At 43.5% G+C, this 24,236-nt stretch overlaps 1 protein-coding gene across 1 annotated transcript in view; it reads right to left on the bottom strand.

The window, feature by feature from the left end:
* Nucleotides 1–1,778: 1,778 nt before the first annotated feature.
* Nucleotides 1,779–24,236, bottom strand: part of iqcb1 (IQ motif containing B1) — a 59,562-nt gene continuing 37,104 nt past the window's right edge. The window contains exons 9-14 of the mRNA XM_068034828.1: nt 22,716–22,825; nt 19,908–20,050; nt 12,454–12,602; nt 11,788–11,919; nt 4,341–4,497; nt 1,779–2,951 (exon numbers count right to left, since the gene is read on the bottom strand). Of these exons, the coding sequence (XP_067890929.1) occupies nt 2,749–2,951; nt 4,341–4,497; nt 11,788–11,919; nt 12,454–12,602; nt 19,908–20,050; nt 22,716–22,825 (894 nt within the window). The 3' untranslated portion in view covers nt 1,779–2,748. The remainder of the gene's footprint in view (nt 2,952–4,340; nt 4,498–11,787; nt 11,920–12,453; nt 12,603–19,907; nt 20,051–22,715; nt 22,826–24,236) is intronic.

The raw sequence follows: 24,236 nt of genomic DNA, 5'->3' as shown, positions 1-24,236 counted from the left end.
CCCCCAAAAAAAAAACATCTCATGTTTGCTCACCAGCTCTGAGTTCTCGTTTCTTGTATAATATACTGGACTTAAAAGCGTATCCTATAACTCGCTGCGAGATTCACTATGGCCACTTGAGCACAGAATCTAGGCAGACACTGCAGTGCAGTTTTGAGGGAGTGTGGCACTCCATAGAGTTACATAGAAGATACAGCACAGAAACAGGCCATTCAGTCCAACTAGTCTGTGCTAGTGTTTACACGCCACACAAGTTTCCTATTCAGCCTTCCAGCTTATCTTCCTATTCCTTTGTCTCTCATATACTCACCGAGTTTCCTTTTGAAAGCATGTAAGTTATTTGCCTCAACTACTTCCCGTGGTAGCAAGCTCCACATTTTAAGCACTTTGAGTGGAGAAATTTCTCCTTATTTCCCTATTCATCATCCAAAACTCTGCTGCCTGTGTCCTTATTTACACCAAGTCCAGTTCACCCATCACCCACGTATGCTGACCTACATTAGCTCCTGGACAAGCAATGCCTTAATTGTAAAATTCTCATCCTTGTTTTCAAGTCTCTCCATATCCTCTCCCCTCCCCATCTCTGCAATCTTCTCCAGCCCCACAACCTTCCGAGATCTCTGTGCTCATCTAAATTTGATCTCTTGTGCATCCCTGATTTTCATTGTTCTCTTTGACCAAGCTTTTGATCATCTGTCCTAATATCCCCTTAGGTGGGTCGATGTCAAATTTTGTCTGTTAACACTTCTGTGATGCGCTTTGCAACATTTTACTATGTTAATCCTATGCAATTATCTAGTCATTACCATATTGCTGTTTGTGGGACGTTGTTGTGCACAGGTTCAATGCTGCATTTCCTATAAATATAAGTAAGTCCTTCTTCCTTGCATAAGCAAAGTGGGAGCAGACATTGGGAAACACACACAAGACCATAAAGCAAAACTGCAAGAGAATAAATTGTGCACCTCAGCAGGTGGTGTGGGTTATTAAAAAAATTAATTCTTGGGATATGGGCGTCACTAGCAAAGCTGGTATTTATTGATTTATTGCCCACCCTTAGCTGCCCTCGAGAAGATGGTGATGGCCTTCTTCTTGAACTGCTGCAGTCCATGTGGTGAAGGTGCCCTCACAGTGTTGCTAGAGAATTCTAGGACTTTGGATCAGTGACAATGAAGGAATGGCTGATATACGTCATGGTGATACTGTAATGCTGAGTTGGGTGGAGTATATTCAAATCCTCCCTTTGTTGCTTCAGTTCTTGATCTAAGCTGTGACGAGCTGAGGAGTCTAGGGGTAGCCCAGCCTAGGCAGAAACCCTAGTGGCTGATCAGTTGGAGGATTGGCAGAATTGGGGATAAGCTGCACACCCAATTCTTCTGGCAGGAGCGATCTGGAACAGGGCTAATGTTAAGAAGGTGCAGGCACCAAGTAAAGGAGTCCTGCCCCCCTCTGCCATACAAAAAGGGAGAGGGAGATATCAGTGGGATTGTTCCCTCTCTCCCACACCTTTCAGCTGCAAGGTTAAAATGTATCAAGCACTGGCAAGGACCTGGGAACTGATTTGCCTCCCAGAATGTTCCGTCCACCAGGGAACTAGTGTAACACCTAATTTCAAGATAACTTGCGCTTTGCTCACATACAAAAGTAGATAAGTAAATTGCTGCGGGGATTGAATGTTTCCTGGGTGAACCTTTTGAAGCGTTTTCAATAGAGCTTCCTGATAGACCTGAAAACACACTCCAGGGTATTCTATCAAATAAACTCAGAACCAGCACAGGTAGGAAAAACAGACTGAAGTTTAATAAATTAACTTAAAAAAAAAAATTAAGATACAAAATACCATATGGATGCGTGAAACCACTCAGCCGTTCATAGTGGACCCATCCGGAAAAAAGTATATATTTCCCTGATTACGGCACCCAATTCCTTAAATTATTCAAGGTTTTTGGTTCCACTATCCCACCTGGAAGTCCACTTCAGACGTTTATCACTCTTTGTTTGAAACATTCTGCTACCAGATCAAGTTTTGCCTTTTATTTGTATGAATCCTCAGCATGTGTTTTACCTTGAAGTAGTGTCCTGCATTTGCCTTAGCTGCACTGTGTGCTATCTTGTGGAACTCTAACAGGTCCCCTCAGTGGCCTTTTGGGGCTGAAATATCCTACTTTCTCCAGTCTTTGCTTAAAGCTCAGTCTCCCCCATACCAACACTAGCGATCAACACTTATCCCTCAGGCAACACCAGGAAAACAACTTAACCCAGATTTATCTTGTTGAGCTTGTAGGACCTTGAGGAACCAAGTCCCTAGCTGCCAGTTTGGATGAATGTTAAAAAAAAAAAAAAATCTCATGCCACTGGCAGAAGAGGAGCAGGGGAGTTCTCCTGGTTAACATTTATCACTCAACCAACACCAGTAAAATAGAAAAACTGGTGATTCATCACATTGCTCGCTTTGGGATCTTGCTACGTGCAAATTTGATTTGATTTTGATTTAGAGAAATTGGTTGCCACTTTTCCTACAGCAACCACACTTCAAAAAAAAAAACACTGTATAAAAGCAAGCGCTATCCTTCCTTCCTGTGGCTCTTCACAAACGCACCCAAAGAAAGCACACAAGTGCTGATGTTATGAAGACACTCTATCGAAAAGGAGTCTGGCCTGTCAGCCACACACATCATGAATTCGTGGACCATGCACCTGTCACTTCCCCACATCCCTGCCAGTGTTTTTATGACATTGACCCCTATATCACAGCACAAGATCAAAATCCATGTCCTCGGTGTAGATCATTTCAGGATCCTGGAACTCGTCTCCCAATTTCTTCCACCAGGGCCCCCGTGTGAACTGCAACATGGTGTTGTGGGACTGCCTGGCTCTGGCTGCGACAGGAGCGGACCTGCTGCTAAACACCTCTGTATCCTTCTTTGTGGCCTCCTTCAGGCATGGAGCATCTGGATGTAATCAAACAAAAAAGCCAGTTTAAAAAAAATAGGAATGCAGGCGACTACACAAGGCAATGATTCGAATTGTCCGGTTTGGGAACACCAGTAGAACGTCAGAGCTGAAGATGTACTGCAGATCCATCATAGAAACATAGAAAATAGGAGCAGGAGTAGGCCATTCGGCCCTTGGAGCCTGCTCCGCCATTCATTATGATCATGGCTGATCATCCAACTCAGTAACCTGTTCCCGCTTTTGCCCCATACCCTTTGATCCCTTTAGACCTAAGAGCTATATCTAACTCCTTCTGGAAAGCATACAATGTTTTGGCCTCAAATGCTTTCTATGGTAGCAAATTCCACATGCTCACCACTCTCTGGGTGAACAAATTTCTCCTCATCTCAGTCCTGAAAAGTTCAGATGGAATGAGGAAGACAGGTTAGCATTTTGGGTTGAACCCCTTCTCAGACCTCAAACTTTGCCTGTCATTTTGATGTGCATATACTGGCCAATCCCTGCACTAAGGCCAACTCAAACTTGCCCCCCGAGCATAATTAAATCTACAAATAGGTCACACCCACCATTTAATTTTTTTATCTTAATGCTGTGAAAGTGTGGCCCAGAGGCCTTTTCCTTTCCAAGCCTGCCTGGCTTTCCACTCCTCACGTTTTCTTTTCATTTCAGATTTTCCAGCTTGCACCATTTCTTTATTTTACTTCAGGACTACTTAAAACCCACCCAGACGTTTGTAATTTGGTACAAGCACCGACTACAGGCAGTTTAATAAAAACAAACTCACAGAGGCATTTTTAAGCTGCTATTTGCTGACAATAAATCGCTGTGACATGGCAGTAAGGGTAATGAGGAGGACAATGAAGCAGTAGTGTGGAAGTGGGTCAGGAATATGGCTGGTATTGCAGAAGCAGTCAAATAAAGGAAATCTCCTGCACGTTCTCTGTGATATAAATCTAATCTGACGGTTGACTTATGGATTTTAAACAAAGGGCTTCAAGTGGCATCAGTTCCGGCTGGTAGAATGATTGAGCCCCAGTCACAAGGCCAGAGGCTCAAGTCTTTGGGTTGTACTGTCATTTAAGTTTACTTGCTTGATTGAGTGCCTTCTGACAGGGCACAACCAGGCAGCTGGATGAAGACATATTCATAGAACCATCCAGCACTTACCCACTCAGCTCAATGCAACCTGCATTGCAAATTTACATTCTCCCCTGCCACATGTTCTTTTGTTCTCTGATTTGAGGGGACATCCAGGAGAACTGACCCTTGGCCTATCCCAAGTCCAGGCTTGAGGTAGTGCTCAGGAGGTAACTGCGCCCAATGTGTGCATTTTGAAAGGACACTCGCTGCTCAAAGGGTTAACAGGTAGCCCATAGCCGACTTACTCATCAGCAGTTCAATGTCTGTGTTGATCTGGGCAAGCAGCGCCTCCTGCCGCTGCTCAGACTTTCGCTCAAAGTTTCTTCTCATGAGGTAATGACCCAACATCTCCTGAGCCTGAGAATGCCGTTCGTTCGTTCTCTCCTTGGACACTTGCGGTACCTGAGAGGAGAGATGGGTTAAAATGTTGCATCCAGTTTTGACAGTCTTACATTATTATCCAGTACACATAGCAGAGGGTCCTATTGTTCTGGTCCTTGTGTCACACTAGCTGGGGTTTGGGCAGTTATGGGGCTCCCCAGATGATAGAGGATGTGGTATCTGATAACAGCAGCTGATGTTGACCGAGACAATATGCACTGCAGATCCAATTATTAGTTAATGCAAAGCCAGCATTTAAAGAAACACAAGACATTTGAGACAGTTTCATAAAAATTAGTTTTGGAATGCAATTATAATAATGAACAATAAAGAACAAAGAACAGTACAGCACAGGAACAGGCCATTCGGCCCTCCAAGCCTGCACCGATCTTGATGCCTGTCTATTCTAAAACTTTCTGCACTTCTGGGGACCATATCCCTCTATTCCCATCCTATTCATGTATTTGTCAAGATGTCTCTTAAACGTCGCTATCGTACCTGCTTCCACCACCTCCGCCGGCAGCAAGTTCCAGGCACTCACCACCCTCTGTGTAAAGAACTTGCCTCGCACATCCCCTCTAAACTTTGCCCCTCGTACCTTAAACCTATGTCCCCTAGTAACTGACTCTTCCACTCTGGGAAAAAGCTTCTGACTATCCACTCTCTCCATGCCACTCATAACTTTGTAAACCTCTATCATGTCGCCCCTCCACCTCTGTCGTTCCAGTGAAAACAATCCGAGTTTATCCAACTTCTCCTCATAGCTAATGCCCTCCAGACCAGGCAACATCCTGGTAAACGTCTCTGTACCCTCTCCAAAGCCTCCACGTCCTTCTGGTAGTGTGGCGACCAGAATTGCATGCAATATTCTAAGTGCGACCTAACTAAAGTTCTGTACAGCTGCAGCATGACTTGCCAATTTTTATACTCTATGCCCCGACCGATGAAGGCAAGCATGCCGTATACCTTCTTGACTACCTTATCCACCTGCGTTGCCACTTTCAGTGACTTGTGGACCTGTACGCCCAGATCTCTCTGCCTGTCAATACTCCTAAGGGTTCTGCCATTTACTTCCCACCTGTATTAGATCTTCCAAAATGCATTACCTCACATTTGTCCGGATTAAACTCCATCTGCCATTTCTCCGCCCAAGTCTCCATCCTGCTCTATATCCTGCTGTATCCTCTGACAATCCTCATCACTATCCGCAACTCCACCAACCTTTGTGTCGTCCGCAAACTAATCAGACCAGCTATATTTTCCTCCAAATCATTTATATATACTACAAACAGCAAAGGTCCCAGCACTGATCCCTGCAGAACACCACTAGTCACAGCCCTCCATTCAGAAAAGCACCCTTCCACTGCTACTCTCTGAAAGTGGCAACGCAGGTGGATAAGGTAGTCAAGAAGGCATACAGCATGCTTGCCTTCATCGGTCGGGGCATAGAGTATAAAAATTGGCAAGTCATGGTGTGTTGATAAGGTAAGCTTTTTATTTTAAAAGTTCTGGTCCGTCAGATTGCTAAGCTTACAAGTTTTGACTTTTTTTGGGGGGGTTTTTCAGTAGATTTGTTGGGAATTTAGAATAGTGGGAATGGAGGATAAGGCAGTTGTATGTTCCTCCTGCAGAATGTGGGAGGTAAGAGTCGCCAAGAGTGTCCCTGCTGACTGCATCTGCGGAAAGTGCACCCAACTCCAGCTCCTCGAGAACCGCGTTAGGGAACTGGAGCTGGAGCTGGATGAACTTCGGATCATTCGGGAGGCGGAGGGGGTTATTGAGAGGAGTTATGGGGAGGTAGTCACACCTCAGGTAAAAGAAGTAGGTAGATGGGTTACCGTCAGGGGAAGGAGAGGGAACCAGCAGGCAGTGCAGGGATCCCCTGTGGCCGTTTCCCCCAACAACAGGTATACCGTTTTGGATACTGTTGCGGGGGACGACTTACCAGGGGTAAGCAATGGGGTACAGGTCTCTGGCACAGAGTCTGTCCCTGTTGCTCAGAAGGGAAGGGGGAAGAGGAGCAAAGCATTAGTCATTGGGGACTCCATTGTTAGGGGAACAGATAGGAGGTTCTGTGGGAACGAGAGAGACTCACGGTTGGTGTGTTGCCTCCCAGGTGCCAGGGTTCGTGATGTCTCGGATCGTGTTTTTCGGATCCTTAAGGGGGAGGGGAAGCAGCCCCAAGTCGTGGTCCACATAGGCACCAACGACATAGGTAGAAAGAGAGATGGGGATTTAAGGCAGAAATTCAGGGAGCTAGGGTGGAAGCTTAGAGCGAGAACAAACAGAGTTGTTATCTCTGGGTTGTTGCCCGTGCCACGTGATAGCGAAGCGAGGAATAGGGAGAGAGAGGAGTTGAACACGTGGCTGCAGGGATGGTGTAGGAGGGAGGGTTTTGGTTTCCTGGATAATTGGGGCTGTTTCTGGGGTAGGTGGGACCTCTACAAACAGGATGGTCTGCACCTGAACCAGAGGGGTACCAATATCCTGGGGGGCGAGATTTGCTAGTGCTCTTTGGGGGGGTTTAAACTAATTCAGCAGGGGAATGGGAACCTAAATTGTAGTTCCAGTGTACAGGATGTTGAGAGTAGTGAGGTCAGGGATAAGGTTACAAGGACGCAAGAGGGCACTGGCAAGCAAGAACTTGGTTTAAAGTGTGTCTACTTCAACACCAGGAGCATCCGGAATAAGGTGGGTGAGCTTGCAGCATGGGTTGGTACCTGGGATCTCGATGTAGTGGCCATTTCAGAGACATGGGTAGAGCAGGGGCAGGAATGGATGTTGCAGGTTCCGGGATTTAGATGTTTCAGTAAGAACAGAGAAGATGGTAAAAGAGGAGGGGGTGTGGCATTGTTAATCAAGGAGAGTATTACAGCGGCAGAAAGGACGTTTGAGGACTCGTCTACTGAGGTAGTATGGGCCGAGGTTAGAAACAGGAGAGGAGAGGTCACCCTGTTGGGAGTCTTCTATAGACCTCCGAATAGTTCCAGAGATGTAGAGGAAAGGATAGCGAAGATGATTCTCGACAGGGGCGAGAGTAACAGGGTAGTTGTTATGGGGGACTTTAACTTTCCAAATATTGACTGGAAATACTATAGTTCGAGTACTTTAGATGGGTCAGTTTTTGACCAGTGTGTGCAGGAGGGTTTTCTGACACAGTATGTAGACAGGCCAACCAGGGGCGATGCCACATTGGATTTGGTCCTGGGTGATGAACCCGGCCAGGTGTTAGATTTAGATGTAGGTGAGCACTTTGGTGATAGTGATCACAATTCGGTTAGGTTTACCTTAGCGATGGGCAGGGACAGGTATATACCGCAGGGCAAGAATTATAGCTGGGGGAAAGGAAATTATGATGCGATTAGGCAAGATTTAGGATGCGTAGGATGGGGAAGGAAACTGCAGGGATGGGCACAATCGAAATGTGGAGCTTATTCAAGGAGCAGCTACTGTGTGTCCTTGATAAGTATGTACCTGTCAGGCAGGGAGGAAGTTGTCGAGCGAGGGAGCTGTGGTTTACTAAAGAAGTTGAAGCGCTTGTCAAAAGGAAGAAGAAGGCTTATGTTAGGATGAGACGTGAAGGCTCAGTTAGGGCGCTTGAGAGTTACAAGCTAGCCAGGAAGGATCGAAAGGGAGAGCTAAGAAGAGGACACGAGAAGTCATTGGTGGATAGGATCAAGGAAAACCCTAAGGCTTTCTATAGGTATATCAGGAATAAAAGAATGACTAGAGTTAGATTAGGGCCAATCAAGGATAGTAGTGGGAAGTTGTGTGTGGAATCAGAGGAGATAGGGGAAGCGTTAAATGAATATTTTTCGTCAGTATTTGCAGTAGAGAAAGAAAATGTTGTCGAGGAGAATACTGAGATTCAGACTACTAGGCTAGATGGGATTGAGGTTCACAAGGAGGAGGTGTTAGCAATTTTGTAAAGTGTGAAAATAGATAAGTCCCCAGGGCCAGATGGGATTTATCCTAGGATTCTCTGGGAAGCCAGGGAGGAGATTGCAGAGCCTTTGTCCTTGATCCTTATGTCGTCATTGTCGACAGGAATAGTGCCGGAAGACTGGAGGATAGCAAATGTTGTCCCCTTGTTCAAGAAGGGGAGTAGAGACAGCCCTGGTAATTCTAGACCTGTGAGCCTTACTTCGGTTGTGGGTAAAATGTTGGAAAAGGTTATAAAAGACAGGATTTATAATCATCTTGAAAAGAATAAGTTCATTAGCGATAGTCAGCACGGTTTTGTGAAGGGTAGGTCGTGCCTCACAAACCTTATTGAGTTTTTCGAGAAGGTGACCAAACAGGTGGATGAGGGTAAAGCAGTGGATGTGGTGTATATGGATTTCAGTAAGGCGTTTGATAAGGTTCCCCACGGTAGGCTATTGCAGAAAATACGGAAGTATGGGGTTGAAGGTGATTTAGAGCTTTGGATCAGAAATTGGCTCGCTGAAAGAAGACAGAGGGTGGTGGTTGATGGTAAATGTTCATCCTGGAGTTTAGTTACTAGTGGTGTACCGCAAGGATCTGTTTTGGGGCCACTGCTGTTTGTCATTTTTATAAATGACCTGGAAGAGGGTGTAGAAGGGTGGGTTAGTAAATTTGCGGATGACACGAAGGTCGGTGGAGTTGTGGATAGTGCCGAAGGATGTTGTAGGGTACAGAGGGACATAGATAGGCTGCAGAGCTGGGCTGAGAGATGGCAAATGGAGTTTAATGCGGAAAAGTGTGAGGTGATTCACTTTGGAAGGAGTAACAGGAATGCAGAGTACTGGGCTAATGGGAAGATTCTTGGTAGTGTAGATGAACAGAGAGATCTTGGTGTCCAGGTACATAAATCCCTGAACGTTGCTACCCAGGTTAATAGGGCTGTTAAGAAGGCATATGGTGTGTTAGCTTTTATTAGTGGGGGATCGGGTTTCGGAGCCACGAGGTCATGCTGCAGCTGTACAAAACTCTGGTGAGACCGCACCTGGAGTATTGCGTGCAGTTCTGGTCACCGCATTATAGGAAGGATGTGGAAGCTTTGGAAAGGGTGCAGAGGAGATTTACTAGGATGTTGCCTGGTATGGAGGGAAGGTCTTACGAGGAAAGGCTGAGGGACTTGAGGTTGTTTTCGTTGGAGAGAAGGAGGAGGAGAGGTGACTTAATAGAGACATATAAGATAATCAGAGGGTTAGATAGGGTGGATAGTGAGAGTCTTTTTCCTCGGATGGTGATGGCAAACACGAGGGGACATAGCTTTAAGTTGAGGGGTGATAGATATAGGACAAATGTTAGAGGTAGTTTCTTTACTCAGAGAGTAGTAGGGGCGTGGAACGCCCTGCCTGCAACAGTAGTAGACTCGCCAACTTTAAGGGCATTTAAATGGTCATTGGATAGACATATGGATGAAAATGGAATAGTGTAGGTCAGATGGTTTCACAGGTCGGCGCAACATCGAGGGCCGAAGGGCCTGTACTACGCTGTAATGTTCTAATCTAATTCTAATCCACTGCCCTTCCTTCATTAATCACCTTCGTCACTTCCTCAAAAAACTCAAATCAAGTTAGTGAGACACGACCTCCCCTTCACAAAACCATGCTGCCTCTCGCTAATAAGTTCATTTGTTTCCAAATGGGAGTAAATCCTGTCCCGAAGAATCCTCTAAAATAATTTCCCTACCACTGACGTAAGGCTGGTAAATTTTACTGACGCAAAATTGGATAAGAAAAATGAAAGGATCGTTTAAATGCTAGGTACTATAACACAGTCTACAATAGTGGTGAATATGAGTCTTTCAAGATCTCTCTGAACCTGAAATTTTCATTTGCAACTCTCAGGCTCCTGTATGTATGATCTCGGTTAGCTAAACCATACCGGAAACGGTCTTTGAAATCATCTAAACTCGGGCCTTTTGGGATTAACCTGTTTCTAAGAAGGAGTTTGCAAGTTCTCCCTGTGACCGTGTGGGTTTCCGCTCTGGTTTTCTCCCACAGCCAAAGACTTGCAGGTTGATAGGTAAATTGGCCATTGTAAATTGCCCCTAGTGTAGGTAGGTAGTAGGAGGATTGTGGGGATGTGGTAGGGAATATGGGATTAATGTAGGGTTAGTATAAATGGATGGTTGTTGGTCAGCACAGACTCGGTGGGCCGAAGGGCCAGTTTCAGTGCTGTATCTCTCTATGACTATTAAAGGTGGACTGAAGGATGTAGAGGTTATTAATATCACTACTTATTTTTCCTCAATGGAATTTATGTTTGATGAAGCAGATGATCAACAGATGGTGTGGGAGGGAATTCATTAGAGAATAATCAGACAGTATTGCAAGTATTGTGAACTGTAAAGAGGATAGTGATAGACTTCAAGAGAATATAGGCAGGCTGGTGGAAAGGGCAGACACGTGGCAGATGAAATTTAATGCAGAGAAGTGTAAAGTGATACATTTTGCTAAGAACAACAAGGAACGGCAATACAAAATAAAGGATACAATTCTAAAGGGGGTGCAGGAGCGGAAGGACCTGGGGCATATGTGCATAAATTGCTGAATCTGGCAGGTCAGGTTGATAAAGTAGTTAATAAGGCAGACGGGATCCTGACCTTTATAAATAGAGGAATAGAGTACAAAAGGAGGGAAGTTATGATGAGTCTTTATAAAACACTGGTTTGGAGTATTGTGTCCAAGTAATTCTGGGCACTATACTTTAGGAAGGATCTGAAGACATTAGAAAGGGTGCAATAAGATTTACAAGAATGGTTCCGGGGATGAGGGGCAAGTTATGTCAAGAGATTGGAGAAGCTGGGACGGTTCTCTTCAGAGAAGGTTGAGAGGAGATTTGATAGAGGTGTGTAAAATCATGAGGGGTCTGGACAGAGTAGGTAGGGAGAAACTGTTCCCATTGGCAGAAAAGTTGAGAACAAAGGACATTAATTTAAGGTGATTGGCAAAAGAACTCGAGACGACAGGAGGAAAACCTTTTTGTTCCTCAGTAAGTGGTTAGGATCTGAAATGCACTGCTTGAGAGTGTGGTAGAGGCAGATTCAATCATGACTTTTGAAAGGGAATTGGATAATTTAACTGAAGAGAAAAGATTTGCAGGGCTACAGGGGAAAGGCTGGGAAGTGAGACTAGCTGAGTTGCTCCTATTGAGAGCCAGCACAGATGGCCTCCTTCAGTGCTGTCACCATTCTATGATTCTGTGATGCTGGATAGGGCAGGTTTGATGGACCAAAAGGCCTTTTCTCGTTTCATACATTTTCACATTTGAAAATGTGAAATCCAGATTTAGAAATGACTGTCGGGAGATCAGGCCACAGCTCTGGTGCAATATACTCACTGGATGAAGCTTGACATACTCATCTACTTTAGCACGGAGTTCTAGTCTCCGTGTATCTGAGAGACCCGTTGGACCTTGCCAGGATGTGATACATGATCTCAAGTTTCGACGCTTTTTTAAGAACTTCAAGACCTGCAACCAGAAAAACATTTCATGAAGCTTTTTTGAAATTTTAGTTCTACAACTTAATTAATTGAGATTAATGCCCCATCTCTCACCCAATAACAATTCAAGATAAACAACATTAAATTCCTGAAATGTGCTTCCATTGGACAAGATTCTTAAAAAAAAAATTCTGTACTTGAATTAAGAGTCACAAAATAGGACACCCAAGCTGAGCATCATTTATGAAAAATCCCTCCCATTTGTTTTGAGGGGATCATATATATTCAATCATTCCACTGGTCTAAATAGTCATTTTTGATTTTAAATTAAATATGCCATATAATTTTCCTGAGTGTACATTATCCAATGTTTTGCAAAACATTTCTGAATAAGCCAGCTTCTTTGTTACCCCCATTTCTTGGTCTCTCCAGATCTCTTCAGTGCAGATCCTGGAGGTAAAATGGTGCATGTGCCAGTCACTCCAACAACTGTTTCATATTACGATTCTGTACTTTTTTCCCCCCAAAGTTTTAAATTTCAACATATCGGGAAAACACTCACAGCTCTCTGGACAGTAATAGCTGCCCTGAATTCCTTAAGGGCCTGCTTCTGTTTGTTAAAGGCCTTCCTCTGCCTGTGCCCATGCCACACCTTCTGAATCAGCAGTGCTGACCGCTCTCTCTCTTCCTGCAGGTGTTTGCCCATCTCACCTACACAGGATGACATGTATTATACTATACATTAGAGGATTAAACAGAATCGGGGGCAGCAAAAAATCACTAGTACAAGGCATTCTGGATAGTTTTATAATGAACCTCCAAAAAGTACAAGATCAAGGCAATGATCAGATCAAAATATTACTGAACAATAAATGAGTAGGAACATGTAATATATAACATTGCCCTGTAACATGCAGTGAAATAATCTTGATGTCACTGCAATTTTTGATAAAACAGTCAATTAATTAAAACACACTGGCTATGTTAAGTAAATAATACAGTGCACGCGGTGCATTGTGGTAGTGAGAGTGTTTTACTAAGTGCCCGGGTCCGTGGATGATCCTGAGGATTAGTTCCAATGTTCTAGTGCATGCTGTTGTCCTTGCCTGTTGCATTGGCCCTGTTGCATTTTGGCTGGGTCACTGGGGTTTGACGGTCAGCCAATTTATTTGCTTTCCCCACCCCCCACCCCGACAGTAGCTGGGCGTGGAACACGATCTAGGTGGTTGATGTGTGATGTGTGCGCGAGGTGTAGTTGATATGCCTGCCAGTTGCAGGCAGTGGGTCAGGAACAGTTACCAGGATGTTGAAAAATTCATGACAGTTTAAAATCATGTGGCACAATACTGTTTTCAAATCTTGCCCGATACCATTGGCCATTTTCTAAATACAAAGACTGTCCCAACAATTTGATCTCCGCTATAAAAATGCTAAAAACAGCAAAGAATCCTTAAAATTACACATCATAAAGATATAGCCTGTTCCAAGACTGGTCAAAGAGTTGCAATAACATTAAACAATCTCCTCTGCCGAGTAGTAACCCAGCTTCAGCATTGCTCAATGTCTCAATGGCAATGAAGAGCCCTGAGCTAAGATCCCAATGTATGTATCTGAAGTACCCTGCATTGTTCCAGAACCCAAGGGAGCTTGTAACTTTGAATTCATGAAAATTTACCTGAACTCATTTACCTGGCTTGTTTCAATTGCCTGCCTTTGTAACTTGTCATGCAAATAGGTGACCCTTTGCCGAAAATATTCTGCCTGATTTACTTTTAGAAATGTGTGTGTGACTTGTTGTCTCCCAGCTGAAAGGGATTCTAAAGAGCCATACTGTTCAGTGACCCTCCCAAAGGACAACAATTTACCTTTACATAGTGCCGCTCATGCAGAACAATAGCTCAGAGAACGTTACAACAATAACAACTTGCATTTATTTACACAGAGCCTTTAATGCAGTAAAATGTCCTAAGGCACTTCACAGGAGATTATCAGACAACATCTGACAGCAGGCTACATAGAGAGATATTGGGGAAGGTGACCAAAAGCTTGGTTGAAGAGTTAGGATTTTAGGAGCCTACAGTCATAACAGCACAGAAGGATGCCATTCAGCCCATCGAGTCCGTGTAGAGCAATCCATTCAGTTCCATTCCCTGGCTCGATCCCCGTAGCACTGCATATTTAGTTCCCTCAAGTTTCCATCCAACATCCTTTTGAAATCATTATCTCCACTTCCCCCACCCTTGTAGGCAGTGAGTTCCAGGTGATTACCACTCACTGCGTAAAAATGTTCTTCCTCATATCCCACCCTCCTCTTGCCCAAAATCGTAAATCTCTGTCTCCTCACCCTTGTACCATCAGCTAATGGGAACAGCTTTTCTTTGTCTACCTTGTATAAACCTTTCATAATCTTGTACACCTCTATCAAATCTCCTCGCAACCTCCTTTTCTCCAAGGAGAACAACACCAGCTCTCCAACCTAACCTTGTAGCCAAGAACCCTCATCCTTCGAGCCATTCTGGTAAATCTCCTCTGCAACTCTCGAGGATCTTCACATTCTTCCTAAAGTGTGCTGACCAGAACTGGACACAATACTCTAGTTGTGGCCTAACCAGAGCTTTCTCAAGGTTCAGCATAATGTCCCTACTTTTGCACTCAATACTTCCTATTTATGAAACCCAAGTCACCATATGCTTTGCTCACTTCTCTCTCAATATGTCCTGCCACCTTCAAAGATCTATGCATATGAACCTCCAAGTCCTGCTGTCCCTGCACACTCTTTAGAACTGTTCTGTTAAGTATACATTGCCTCGCCTGATCCCTTCTGCCAAAGTGCATCACCTCACACTTTTAGAGATACAGCACTGAAACAGGCCCTTCGGCCCACCGAATCTGTGCCAACCATCAACCACCCATTTATACTAATCCTACACTAATCCCATATTCCTACCACATCCCCACCCGTCCCTATATTTCCCTACCACCTACCTATACTCGGGGCAATTTATAATGGCCAATTTACCTATCAACCTGCAAATCTTCTCTGTATTAAATTCCATCTGCCATGTGTCTGCCCATTCTGCTAGCCTATCTATGTCCTGTTACAGTCAATTGGTATCATGCTCACTGTCTGCCCCACATCCAAGTTTGGTATCATCGACAAATTTTGAAATTTTACTCTGTATCCAAGTATCCAATATCCAAGTCATTTATATATATCAAAAAAGCAGTTATCCTAGCACTGACCCTTGGGGAACACCAGTGTCTATCATCCTTCAGGCTGAACAACAACCATTTACCACAACTCACTGTTTTCTGTTCTTAAGCCAATTCTTTATCCAAGCTGACACTGACTGCACTATTCCATGAGCCTCAATTTTGTTAACCAGCCTTTTATGTGGCACTTTGTCAAACACGTTCTTAAAATCCACACAGACAACATCCATTGATTTCCTTTTAACAACCGTCGTTGTTACATCATCAAAAAATTCAATTAAATTAGTCAAACACAATCTGCATTTTGTAACTTCATACTGGCTCTGCTTAATTCACTCAAACCTCTCCAAGTGCCTGCTAATTTTTTCCCTGATTATTGTTTCTAAAACCTTACTCACTACTGATTTTAAACTGACTGGCCTGTAGTTATGTAGTCCTTACACCCTTCCTTGAATAAGGGTGTCACATTTGCCACCCTCCATCCTCTGACCCCTGTATCGAGGGAATATTAGAAGATTATGACAAGCCATTCTGCTATTTCCACTCCCACTTCCCTTAGCAACTTGGGATGCAAGCCATTTGGAGGAGGCAACTTATCCACTCTAAACACAGCCAGCTTTTCCAGTACATCTTGCCTATCGATTTTCACCCCAACCATTACCTCAACCATCTCCGCTTCTATTGATATTTTGTCAGCATGATCGTACTTAGTAAACATCAATACAAAGTAGTCATTAAGTATTCGAGCTTTGCCCTGCACCTCAAAGCATACACCACCCTTTTTGTCCCTAATAGGCCCACTCTGCCTCTTACTACCCACTTACTACTGTTATGACCAGGTGAGAAAGGTGTTTAGGGGTCAAAGAAAGATACAGCACTGTAACAGGCCCTTCGGCCCACTGAGTCTGTGCCGACCAACAACCACCCATCTATACCAATCCTACATTAATCCCATATTCCCTACCATTCTCCTACCACCTATCTACACTAGGGGCAATTTACAATGGCCAATTTACCTATCAACCTGCAAGGTTTTGGCTGTGGGAGGAAACTGGAGCACCCAGCGGAAACCCACGGGGTCACAGGGAGAACTTGCAAACTCCGCACAGGCAATACGCAGAACCGAACCCAAGTCGCTGGAGCTGTGAGGCTGCGGTGCTAACCACTGCGCCTCTCAGCCTTTACATGGTCTTACCGTAACAGGGTTTAATTTTAAATACACCGTATTTTTAGCTCCCCCTTGGTGAATTCTTGTTTACCACTTTCCAATTATAAGGTAAAGAAACCAGCACAAAGAGGCTTTCTTATATTTAAAGAAGCTTAAACTCTAATTCGGTTAACGCCTACAGAGACACGACGCATGCATACGCGATACACACATGCAAATAGAGACAGAAAAGAGAAGAAAAATAAAGTGGAAAGGTTTGAGGCAATATCTGAAGAGTTGTAATTACTGTTCTTCGAGCTCACTGTAGAGTCCTTGATTGTAGGTAGATCTTGCTTTTCGTTGGAGCCCAGTATTCTTCTTAAACCTTGTTCGCTGTTGGAGACTTGTCTCTCTTGGGGTTCATGTGTCTGCAGAGGCTTGTGAGAAAGAGATGGCAGCAGACAGGAGAGAGATCTTCTCAGTGCAGGAGCAAACAGACTTTCCGCCCAAACTGTTTGTACAAATTCAAAATACTCAGGTTTCCCAGCAGGTTAGTCATGTGACTAGCTGGTTTGACCATGTTCGTTGGTGTATTTGGCCATCTTAGCAGCCAACCTGGAATGTGAGCTCCCCCACCTTCAACATCTGGTGATCAAAAGTCCACTGCGGGTTGAATGCGTCAGGGAATGGCTGCTTTGTCCTTCCAAACAGTGTGTTAATATGCAGATGTCTTTTCCAACCACGGCTGATCTGTTTAACAGGTCCTTCTTCACTCCAGTAACAGTTTAAAATCAATGTTCATGACAAAATTAATGTGCTTCATTCTTGGCAGGTGGGGGCCTAACATGACACTACTTACATAGCCACCAATGGTAGAGCAATGGAAAGTGGGAATGCGCAATAGGCCAGAATTGGAGTACAACAGAGATGTGAGAGGGTTGTGGGGGTGGGGGAGGTTGCAGAGATAGGGAGGAGGTGAGGCCATGGTGGGGGGGGGGTCTGAGAACAAGGATGAAAATTTTATTAGAGGCATTGCTCGACTGGGAGACAATGCAGGTCAGCGAACACAACAGCCAAAGGAAGGTTGCAAGCAGGTGACCAAAAAGTTTAAAGGAGAGAAGATTTTTGTGTTCCCTTTTATGTTAACTGCCATTCGATTCTCATATTCTCTCTTTGATGGTCTTATTTTCCTCTTCACTTTCCCTCTCAACTTACTGTTTTTGACCTGAAGAATTCACTTGACATGCATCATCTTTTTTGTTTTGTCATTCTAGGCTCCTACCTGCCAAAAACGAGACCCATCAATTTTGTCATGAACATTGATTTTTAACTGTTGTTGGAGCGAGGAAATTACTTGTTAAACAGATCAGCCATGGCTGGAAAAAAAACATTTACATACTAACAGACATCGAAAGTGAGGAAGTGCATTCCAAGGCCTGCTAAGGAGGATCCAATCCACAAGGGCCAAGACTGGTTAGACCAGCTAGTCACATGACTAACTGGCTGTTCCAGGGTTTTCTTTTGAACTAGCCACAGAGAGTTTGAACTCAGGAGGACTGTTTGCTCCTGGACTGAGACGACGTCTCCTGTCTGCTCCCATCTCTTTTTCACAAGCCTCTGAATCCACTGAAGACACATGAACCCCAAGAGAGAAAAATCTTCTACAGCAAACAAGGTTCAAGAAGAATACTAGGCCCCAACGAAAAGCAAGATCTACCTATAATCAAAGACTCGACAGTGAACTCGAAGAATCGTAATAAAAACTCTTCAGATATTGCCTCAAACTTTTTTCACTTTATTTCTTCTGCTCTTTTCTGTCTCTATTTGCATGTGTGTATTGCATATGCATGCTAGTGTGGGCGCATCGTGTATCCATAGGCATAAACCAAATTAAAGTTTAAGTTTAATAAATCTCAACCTTCTTTTCTTTAAACCTAAGAAAACCTGTTTGCGCTGGTTTCTTTGCCTTTTAATTGGAAAGCGGTCAACAAGGATTCACCAAGGGGGAGCTAAAAACACGGTGTGCTTAAAATTAAACCCTGTTATGGTAAGACCAGGTGAAGGCTGAGAGGGACCCCTAGACGTCTTCCTCACCTGGTCATAACAGTTTCATCATATTCTTTATCTCCCTATCATCCAAGGAGACCTGCATTTGGATCCCTTACGTTTTGCCCTGGTTGGAAAGTACCTAGCCTGTACCTGAAACATTTCTTGCTTAAATATCACCCATTGTTCCTTAAAGGCCTGCTCGAGTCTGCAAATCACACCCAACCTGAGCCCAACAGAACCCCATCTGACCCTGAGCCTGACCCAGCCCGAGTCCTTCCATTTTTCCCGCGCCCAACCCGATCTGACCATCAGTTAACCTACCTTCCCACTTTCACTTTGTTCCTTACCTGCACAAGCTTAAAATAACTGTAACAAAACCACTTTTAAAGTCCAAAAAGTAAATTAACATTAGAGTCACTTACCTGAGGTGGTGATAGGAGGTGTCCGATCCAGCCCGGCCCGACCCCAGCCCGAACGTCAGACCCGGAAGTAGGACCCGACCCCACCCGAATCCCAACATATGTCATCAGGTCCGGTAGCAGGCCATTATTGTTCCTTACAGTTTTTCCTGTCAAACCTGGACTCCATTTTACCTTGGCTAGATCCCTTCTCATTCCATTGAAGTTAGTCCTCTTCCAATGTAGAAGTTCTACTTTAGATTGTTCCTTGCTCTTCTCTATTACTAATTTAAAGCTGATGATACAGTGATGACTCTTACCCAAGTGTTCTCCCACAGACATTTGGTCCATTTCATTCCCCAGCACCAGATCCAGCAATGCCTCCTTCTGAATTGGACCAAGAAATTCCTTCCCGTCCTTTCCCTTTACCATAACATTATCCCTTTAGATATTTAAGTAATTAAAGTCCCCCAATGTCACCATTTGACAGTTCTTGCAGATTTCTTCCTCTATCTCTCTCACTATTTGAGGGCCTATAGAATACACTCAGTAGCGTGATCATACCTTTTTTGCTTCTCAACTCTAACCAAATAGATTCTGTCCTTGCTTCCTTAAGGACACCCTCCCTTCCAACACAACAATGTCTTCCCTAATCTGTACTGCCATCCCAACTCCCTTCTCTCCTTCCCTATCTTTTCTGAACACCTCGTATCCATGAAAATCAAGCTTCCAGTCCTCACCATCTTACAGGAGGAGAGAAAGATGGAGAAATAAAGAGGTTTAAGGAGAAAATGCCAGATTTTACGGCCTACTCAGCTGAAGGCATAGCCGCCAGTGGTAGAGAGATGGAAAGTGGGAATGCGCAAGAGGACAAAATTGAAGGAGCACAGAGATATGAGAGGGTTGTGGGGCTGGAGGAGGTTGTAGAGATAGGGAGGTGGTGAGGCCATGGAGGGGGTTGAAAACAAGGATGAGAATTTTAATAGAGGCATTGCCGGACTGAGGGACAATGCAGATCAGCAAACACAACAACCAAAGGAAGGTGGCAAGCAGGTGACCAAAATGTTTAAAGGAGAGAAGAAACTGAACAGATCAACAGGTTTTTTTTTTAAAGAGGGTTCTGAAGGAAGAAAGAGGTTGCAAGCTTAAGCCGTTTTGGCCCGCAGGAGAATAAGGACAAAGGCACCAAATTTTTGAAAAGTCATTTACTTGCGGGGACGATTTCCAGTAAGCTCAGTTGCCGCTGTCGAAACTCTCGTAGAGCTCGATGCCGCCGAAGCTGTAGCTGCCGTTTAAGCTCCTCCTCCTCTCTCTTTTTCTCCAGCCGTTGCATTTCCTGTTCGCGTTTTGCCCTAAGAAGCATTTCATGTGATAACAATCAATTCTCCCCAAACATAGCCAGAGTTCCATACAGATACTAAATATGTCACAGAGTGCAAGGAACATAGGAGTAGGTCATTCAGTCCCTCAAGCCTGTTCCACCAGTCTAATAGATCATTGTATGTTAATTTTATTTTCTCACCATTTTTCCATATCCCTTACCTAACAAAAATCTATTGATCTAAGTCTTAAACAGTTCCATTGACACCAGCATCCACAGCTTACAGATGATAGAGTTTCAGATTTCCTCTACCCTTTGTGTAAAATAAAAAGCTTCCTGTTTTTCCTCCTCACTTTATAATGGCCTTTAGAAAAGTTACTTTTGCACCTACTTTAACATTTGGCTATTTTTTTTCATATATGAAATGTAGAATTTCATACAGTACAATTGTGACTGCACTTCAAAAGTATTTCATTGGCTTTGGGATGTCCTGAGATCATGAAAGGCGCTAAAGAAATGCAAGTCTTTGTTTTTAGAAATTTTTTTGTTCTGAATATCCTACCTACAGAATTAAAATGGCAGTGAATGAATGTAAGGTCGATGTTCAGTGCTTATTTGCTGCATTGACTGATAATTTTCTATGTCTCCTGTCTCTCTCTCTGCCTCGTCTCCTATTCCTCGATGACCCAGGTCTCTCTTCTCTCCTTGCTTCTCATCGCTGTTCCTCTAATGGCCCTCTTTCTTAGCTGTCTCTCATCTTTCCTCTTGCTTAGTCGTGTTTCTATCCCCAAAGATTCTTCTCAATCATTTATTTTTCCTTCTTCTCTACTGCCTGCTGCCTTCATCCAGCAACCAGACTCCTTGATGAACTAAGCAGATACAAATACTCTGTGCAGTTAAAAATCTCAGTGACCTCCTTATCCTGCTTCTTTCCATAAGATGTAACAAACATATGAACAATGACAGACAAAGACCCTCTGGTCCATCCATATTGTGATAGCTACATCACATATATATACAGCCCCGACCCGATCTAAAACCATTTGATCTCCTGCAAGAGGGGAAAAAATAGGTAATATCCAGGCCAAATGGTGGGGGGAAATGTGGGAAATTCCTCTCTGACCCCCTTAGGCAATAGAAACTAGTCCAGGAGGTCACTCTGACCCTGATAATTTTAATCTGTACTTACCTCCATGTCTATTGCCTATTTTAATGCCTGATGTAAGTTTTACGATATCTTCACCAAATCTACTGGCAGAAATGCATCGAAAAGTTGACCTGTGCCAGATTTATATGCATCAGCCTACTGGTGGGTAAGTCAGTGGATACTAGTAAGTGAGCAGTGACTCCTCAAAGCAAATCCTGTGGCTCACGGCACACAGTGAAAGGGGAAATCATATACAGTTGTGCTGTTACATTGCTCACAACTGCCCACAAAACAACTCAAACACTAGTGGATTTAATGTGGCTTTCCCCATGGTAACTTAGACAATACTCTGTTTTATAAGGACAGGAGTTAGGCACCATGAAATGCACATGTTGCTGCTTATGGTGGAACTGTTTTTATAAACACCGCAAAGGCAAACTGTTGTTAAGTGAACAGAGATTCAGGTCAACTGGAATTTAATTGTTGTTTGATGACAGTAAATTAGAACATGCTTATAAGTTTCAAGTTCTGGGATAATGATTGGCTTTCTGTTTTTTTTAAAAAAAAGTACTTTTGCATCTGCAATAACATGTGGGATCTGGTGTGTGATTAATGTTGGTGCACATCCTGTGACATTGATGTTTTCTAAATTAAATGAAACTATGTGTAACAAGGACAGAAGTATCGTACGGCATAATGAAGATGTATTGTTTTACTGGTGAGGTGAATTTATGTCAGCTTAAAGCATAAAGTACAATTGTTGTTAAGTAACAAGCATTTGAGGTTCAGTATACATAAATATACGTATCAGTTTAATAAGACTGTTGAGGCTTTAAATAGGTTGTGATGGTGCTTTATTATTAAATATAGATTTCACTTTTAAAATGGCTTATATGCATCCCTCAGTCAAAAACATGCCAAAATGTATTGAGGTTAAAATCTAGGTAGTTACGACAAATTGGTGATTTACAAAAATTCATATGAGCCAATCAGTTGGAAGAAATTACCTATGCTAAATAAATTTGCCTATAATAATGTGACACAGAAATGAGTGAAACACAGTGTGACTGACAGAAAATGTGTGCTGTAGCTGTCATTTTTTAGAATATTAAAAAAGACGTAAGCAGGAAATTCCACCTTGTAAAACAGCACATAACTGACTTACCACGGACAACTTCACCATTGTAAATTGCTGCAGTCCATGCTACAATGTCAACAACAACTTTTATGTAGTGCCTTTAATACAATCAAACATCCCAAGGCACTTCCACAGGAGGGTTATCAAACAAAATTTTTCACCAACCCACATAGGGAGTGATTAGGACAGGTGACCAAATGCTTGGTCATAGAAGTAGGTTTTAAGGCACATCTTAAAGGAGGAGAGAGGGGCAGAGAGGTTTGGGGAGGAAATTCCAGAGGTTAGGGCCTAGGCGGGTGAAGGTACAGCTGCCAATGGTGCAGCGAAGAAGATGTGCAATATCCTTTCCTTTGGATTTACAGGTAATACATCTGTTTTTAAATAAGGCACAGAAAGAATCAAAAGCTTTACCTGAAACTCCTTTGCAAAGTTGTCACTGCTTTCGGAAGATACTTCACCCGCTTTCTTGTCTGATATGCTCTCCATGCTGCTTGGATCAAGCATGCAGCTCTGTCGAACCTCTAAAAATGCCAAGATTTATACTTTTATTTTAAGTTAGATCGCTTAAACTTAAAACAGTAAGAAATAAAAAACAATGATGAGAAAAGGCCGCTGAATCCAACAAAGTCATTCATCGATCCAGAGTTTCAACTCACCCAGCCTAGCATCCATCCACACTGATTCCTCTAAAGATTTTCATTTCACTACTTTACCCAGTAAATTGTTCTATTCTTTTATCACCTTTTCTCAAGATAAAAAAGACAGTTCATAAAGTCTTACATTTGGACCATTATGGCTCTTTGAAAGAGTTATTTTTAGTCCAACTTCCCTTGCTGTTTCCCCAAACCCCTGCACATATTTAGAACGTGTTAGGAGCAGTAGACCATACATCTCCTCAAGTCTGCTCTGTCATTTAATAAGACTCTAAGTCTTTAGACTCTAAAAATCTAGACATCTCTGTCTCAAATATACTCAATGACTTAGCATCCAGAACCTGCTGGGCGAGAGAATTTCAAAGATGCACAACCCATTCAGTGAAGAAATTTCTCCTCATCTCAGTCCTACATGGCTGACACCTTATTCTGAGACCGTGATCCCACTTTCCTGATTCCCCAGCTAGGGGATCACTGCCACTGCCACCACCACTTGTATTTATACAGTGCCTTTAACATAATAAAACATCCCAAGGTGCTTCACAGCATCATTATAAAACAAAATATGACACTGAGCCACTTAAGGAGATATTAGTTCAGATGACCAAAAGCTTGGTCAAAGAAGTAGGTTTTAAGGAGTGTCTTAAAGGAGAAAAGTGAGATGGCGAGGCAGAGAGGTGTAGAGAGGGTATTCCAGAGCTTGGGCCCTTGACAACTGAAGCCACGACGACCAATGGTAGAGTAATTAAAATCAGGGATGCTCAAGAGGCCAGAATTAGAGGAGCACAGATATCTCCGACGGTTGTGGGGCTGGAGGAAATTACAGAGATAGGGAAGGGCGAGGCCATGGAGGGATTTGAAAACAAGGATGAGAATTTTAAAATCAAAAAGTTGCTTGAACGGGAGCTAACATAAGTCAGTGAGTTCAGGGTAATAGGTGAATGGGATTTGGTGCGAGTTAAAACAAAGGCAGCAGAATTATGGACAACATCAAGTTCACGGAGAGCAGAATATGGGAGACCAGCCAGGAGTGCACTGGAATAGTCAAGTCGAGAGCTAACGAAGGCATAAATGAAGGTTTCAGAAACAGATGAGATGAAACAGGGGTGAAGTCACGGAGGTGGAAATTGTCCGAATATGAGGTCAGAAGTTCATCTCTGGGTCAAATGTGACATCAAGGTTGCGAACAGACTGGCTTAATCTCAGACTGTTGCCAGGGACAGGAATGGAGTGGGTGACTAAGGAACAGAGTTTGAAGCAGGAACCAAAAACGATGGTT

The sequence above is a fragment of the Heterodontus francisci genome, chromosome 7, assembly GCF_036365525.1.
Source record: "Heterodontus francisci isolate sHetFra1 chromosome 7, sHetFra1.hap1, whole genome shotgun sequence".
Taxonomy (NCBI): Eukaryota; Metazoa; Chordata; class Chondrichthyes; order Heterodontiformes; family Heterodontidae; genus Heterodontus; species Heterodontus francisci.
Note: the sequence above shows the minus strand (reverse complement) of the source record. Positions and strands in the feature narration are given on the sequence as shown.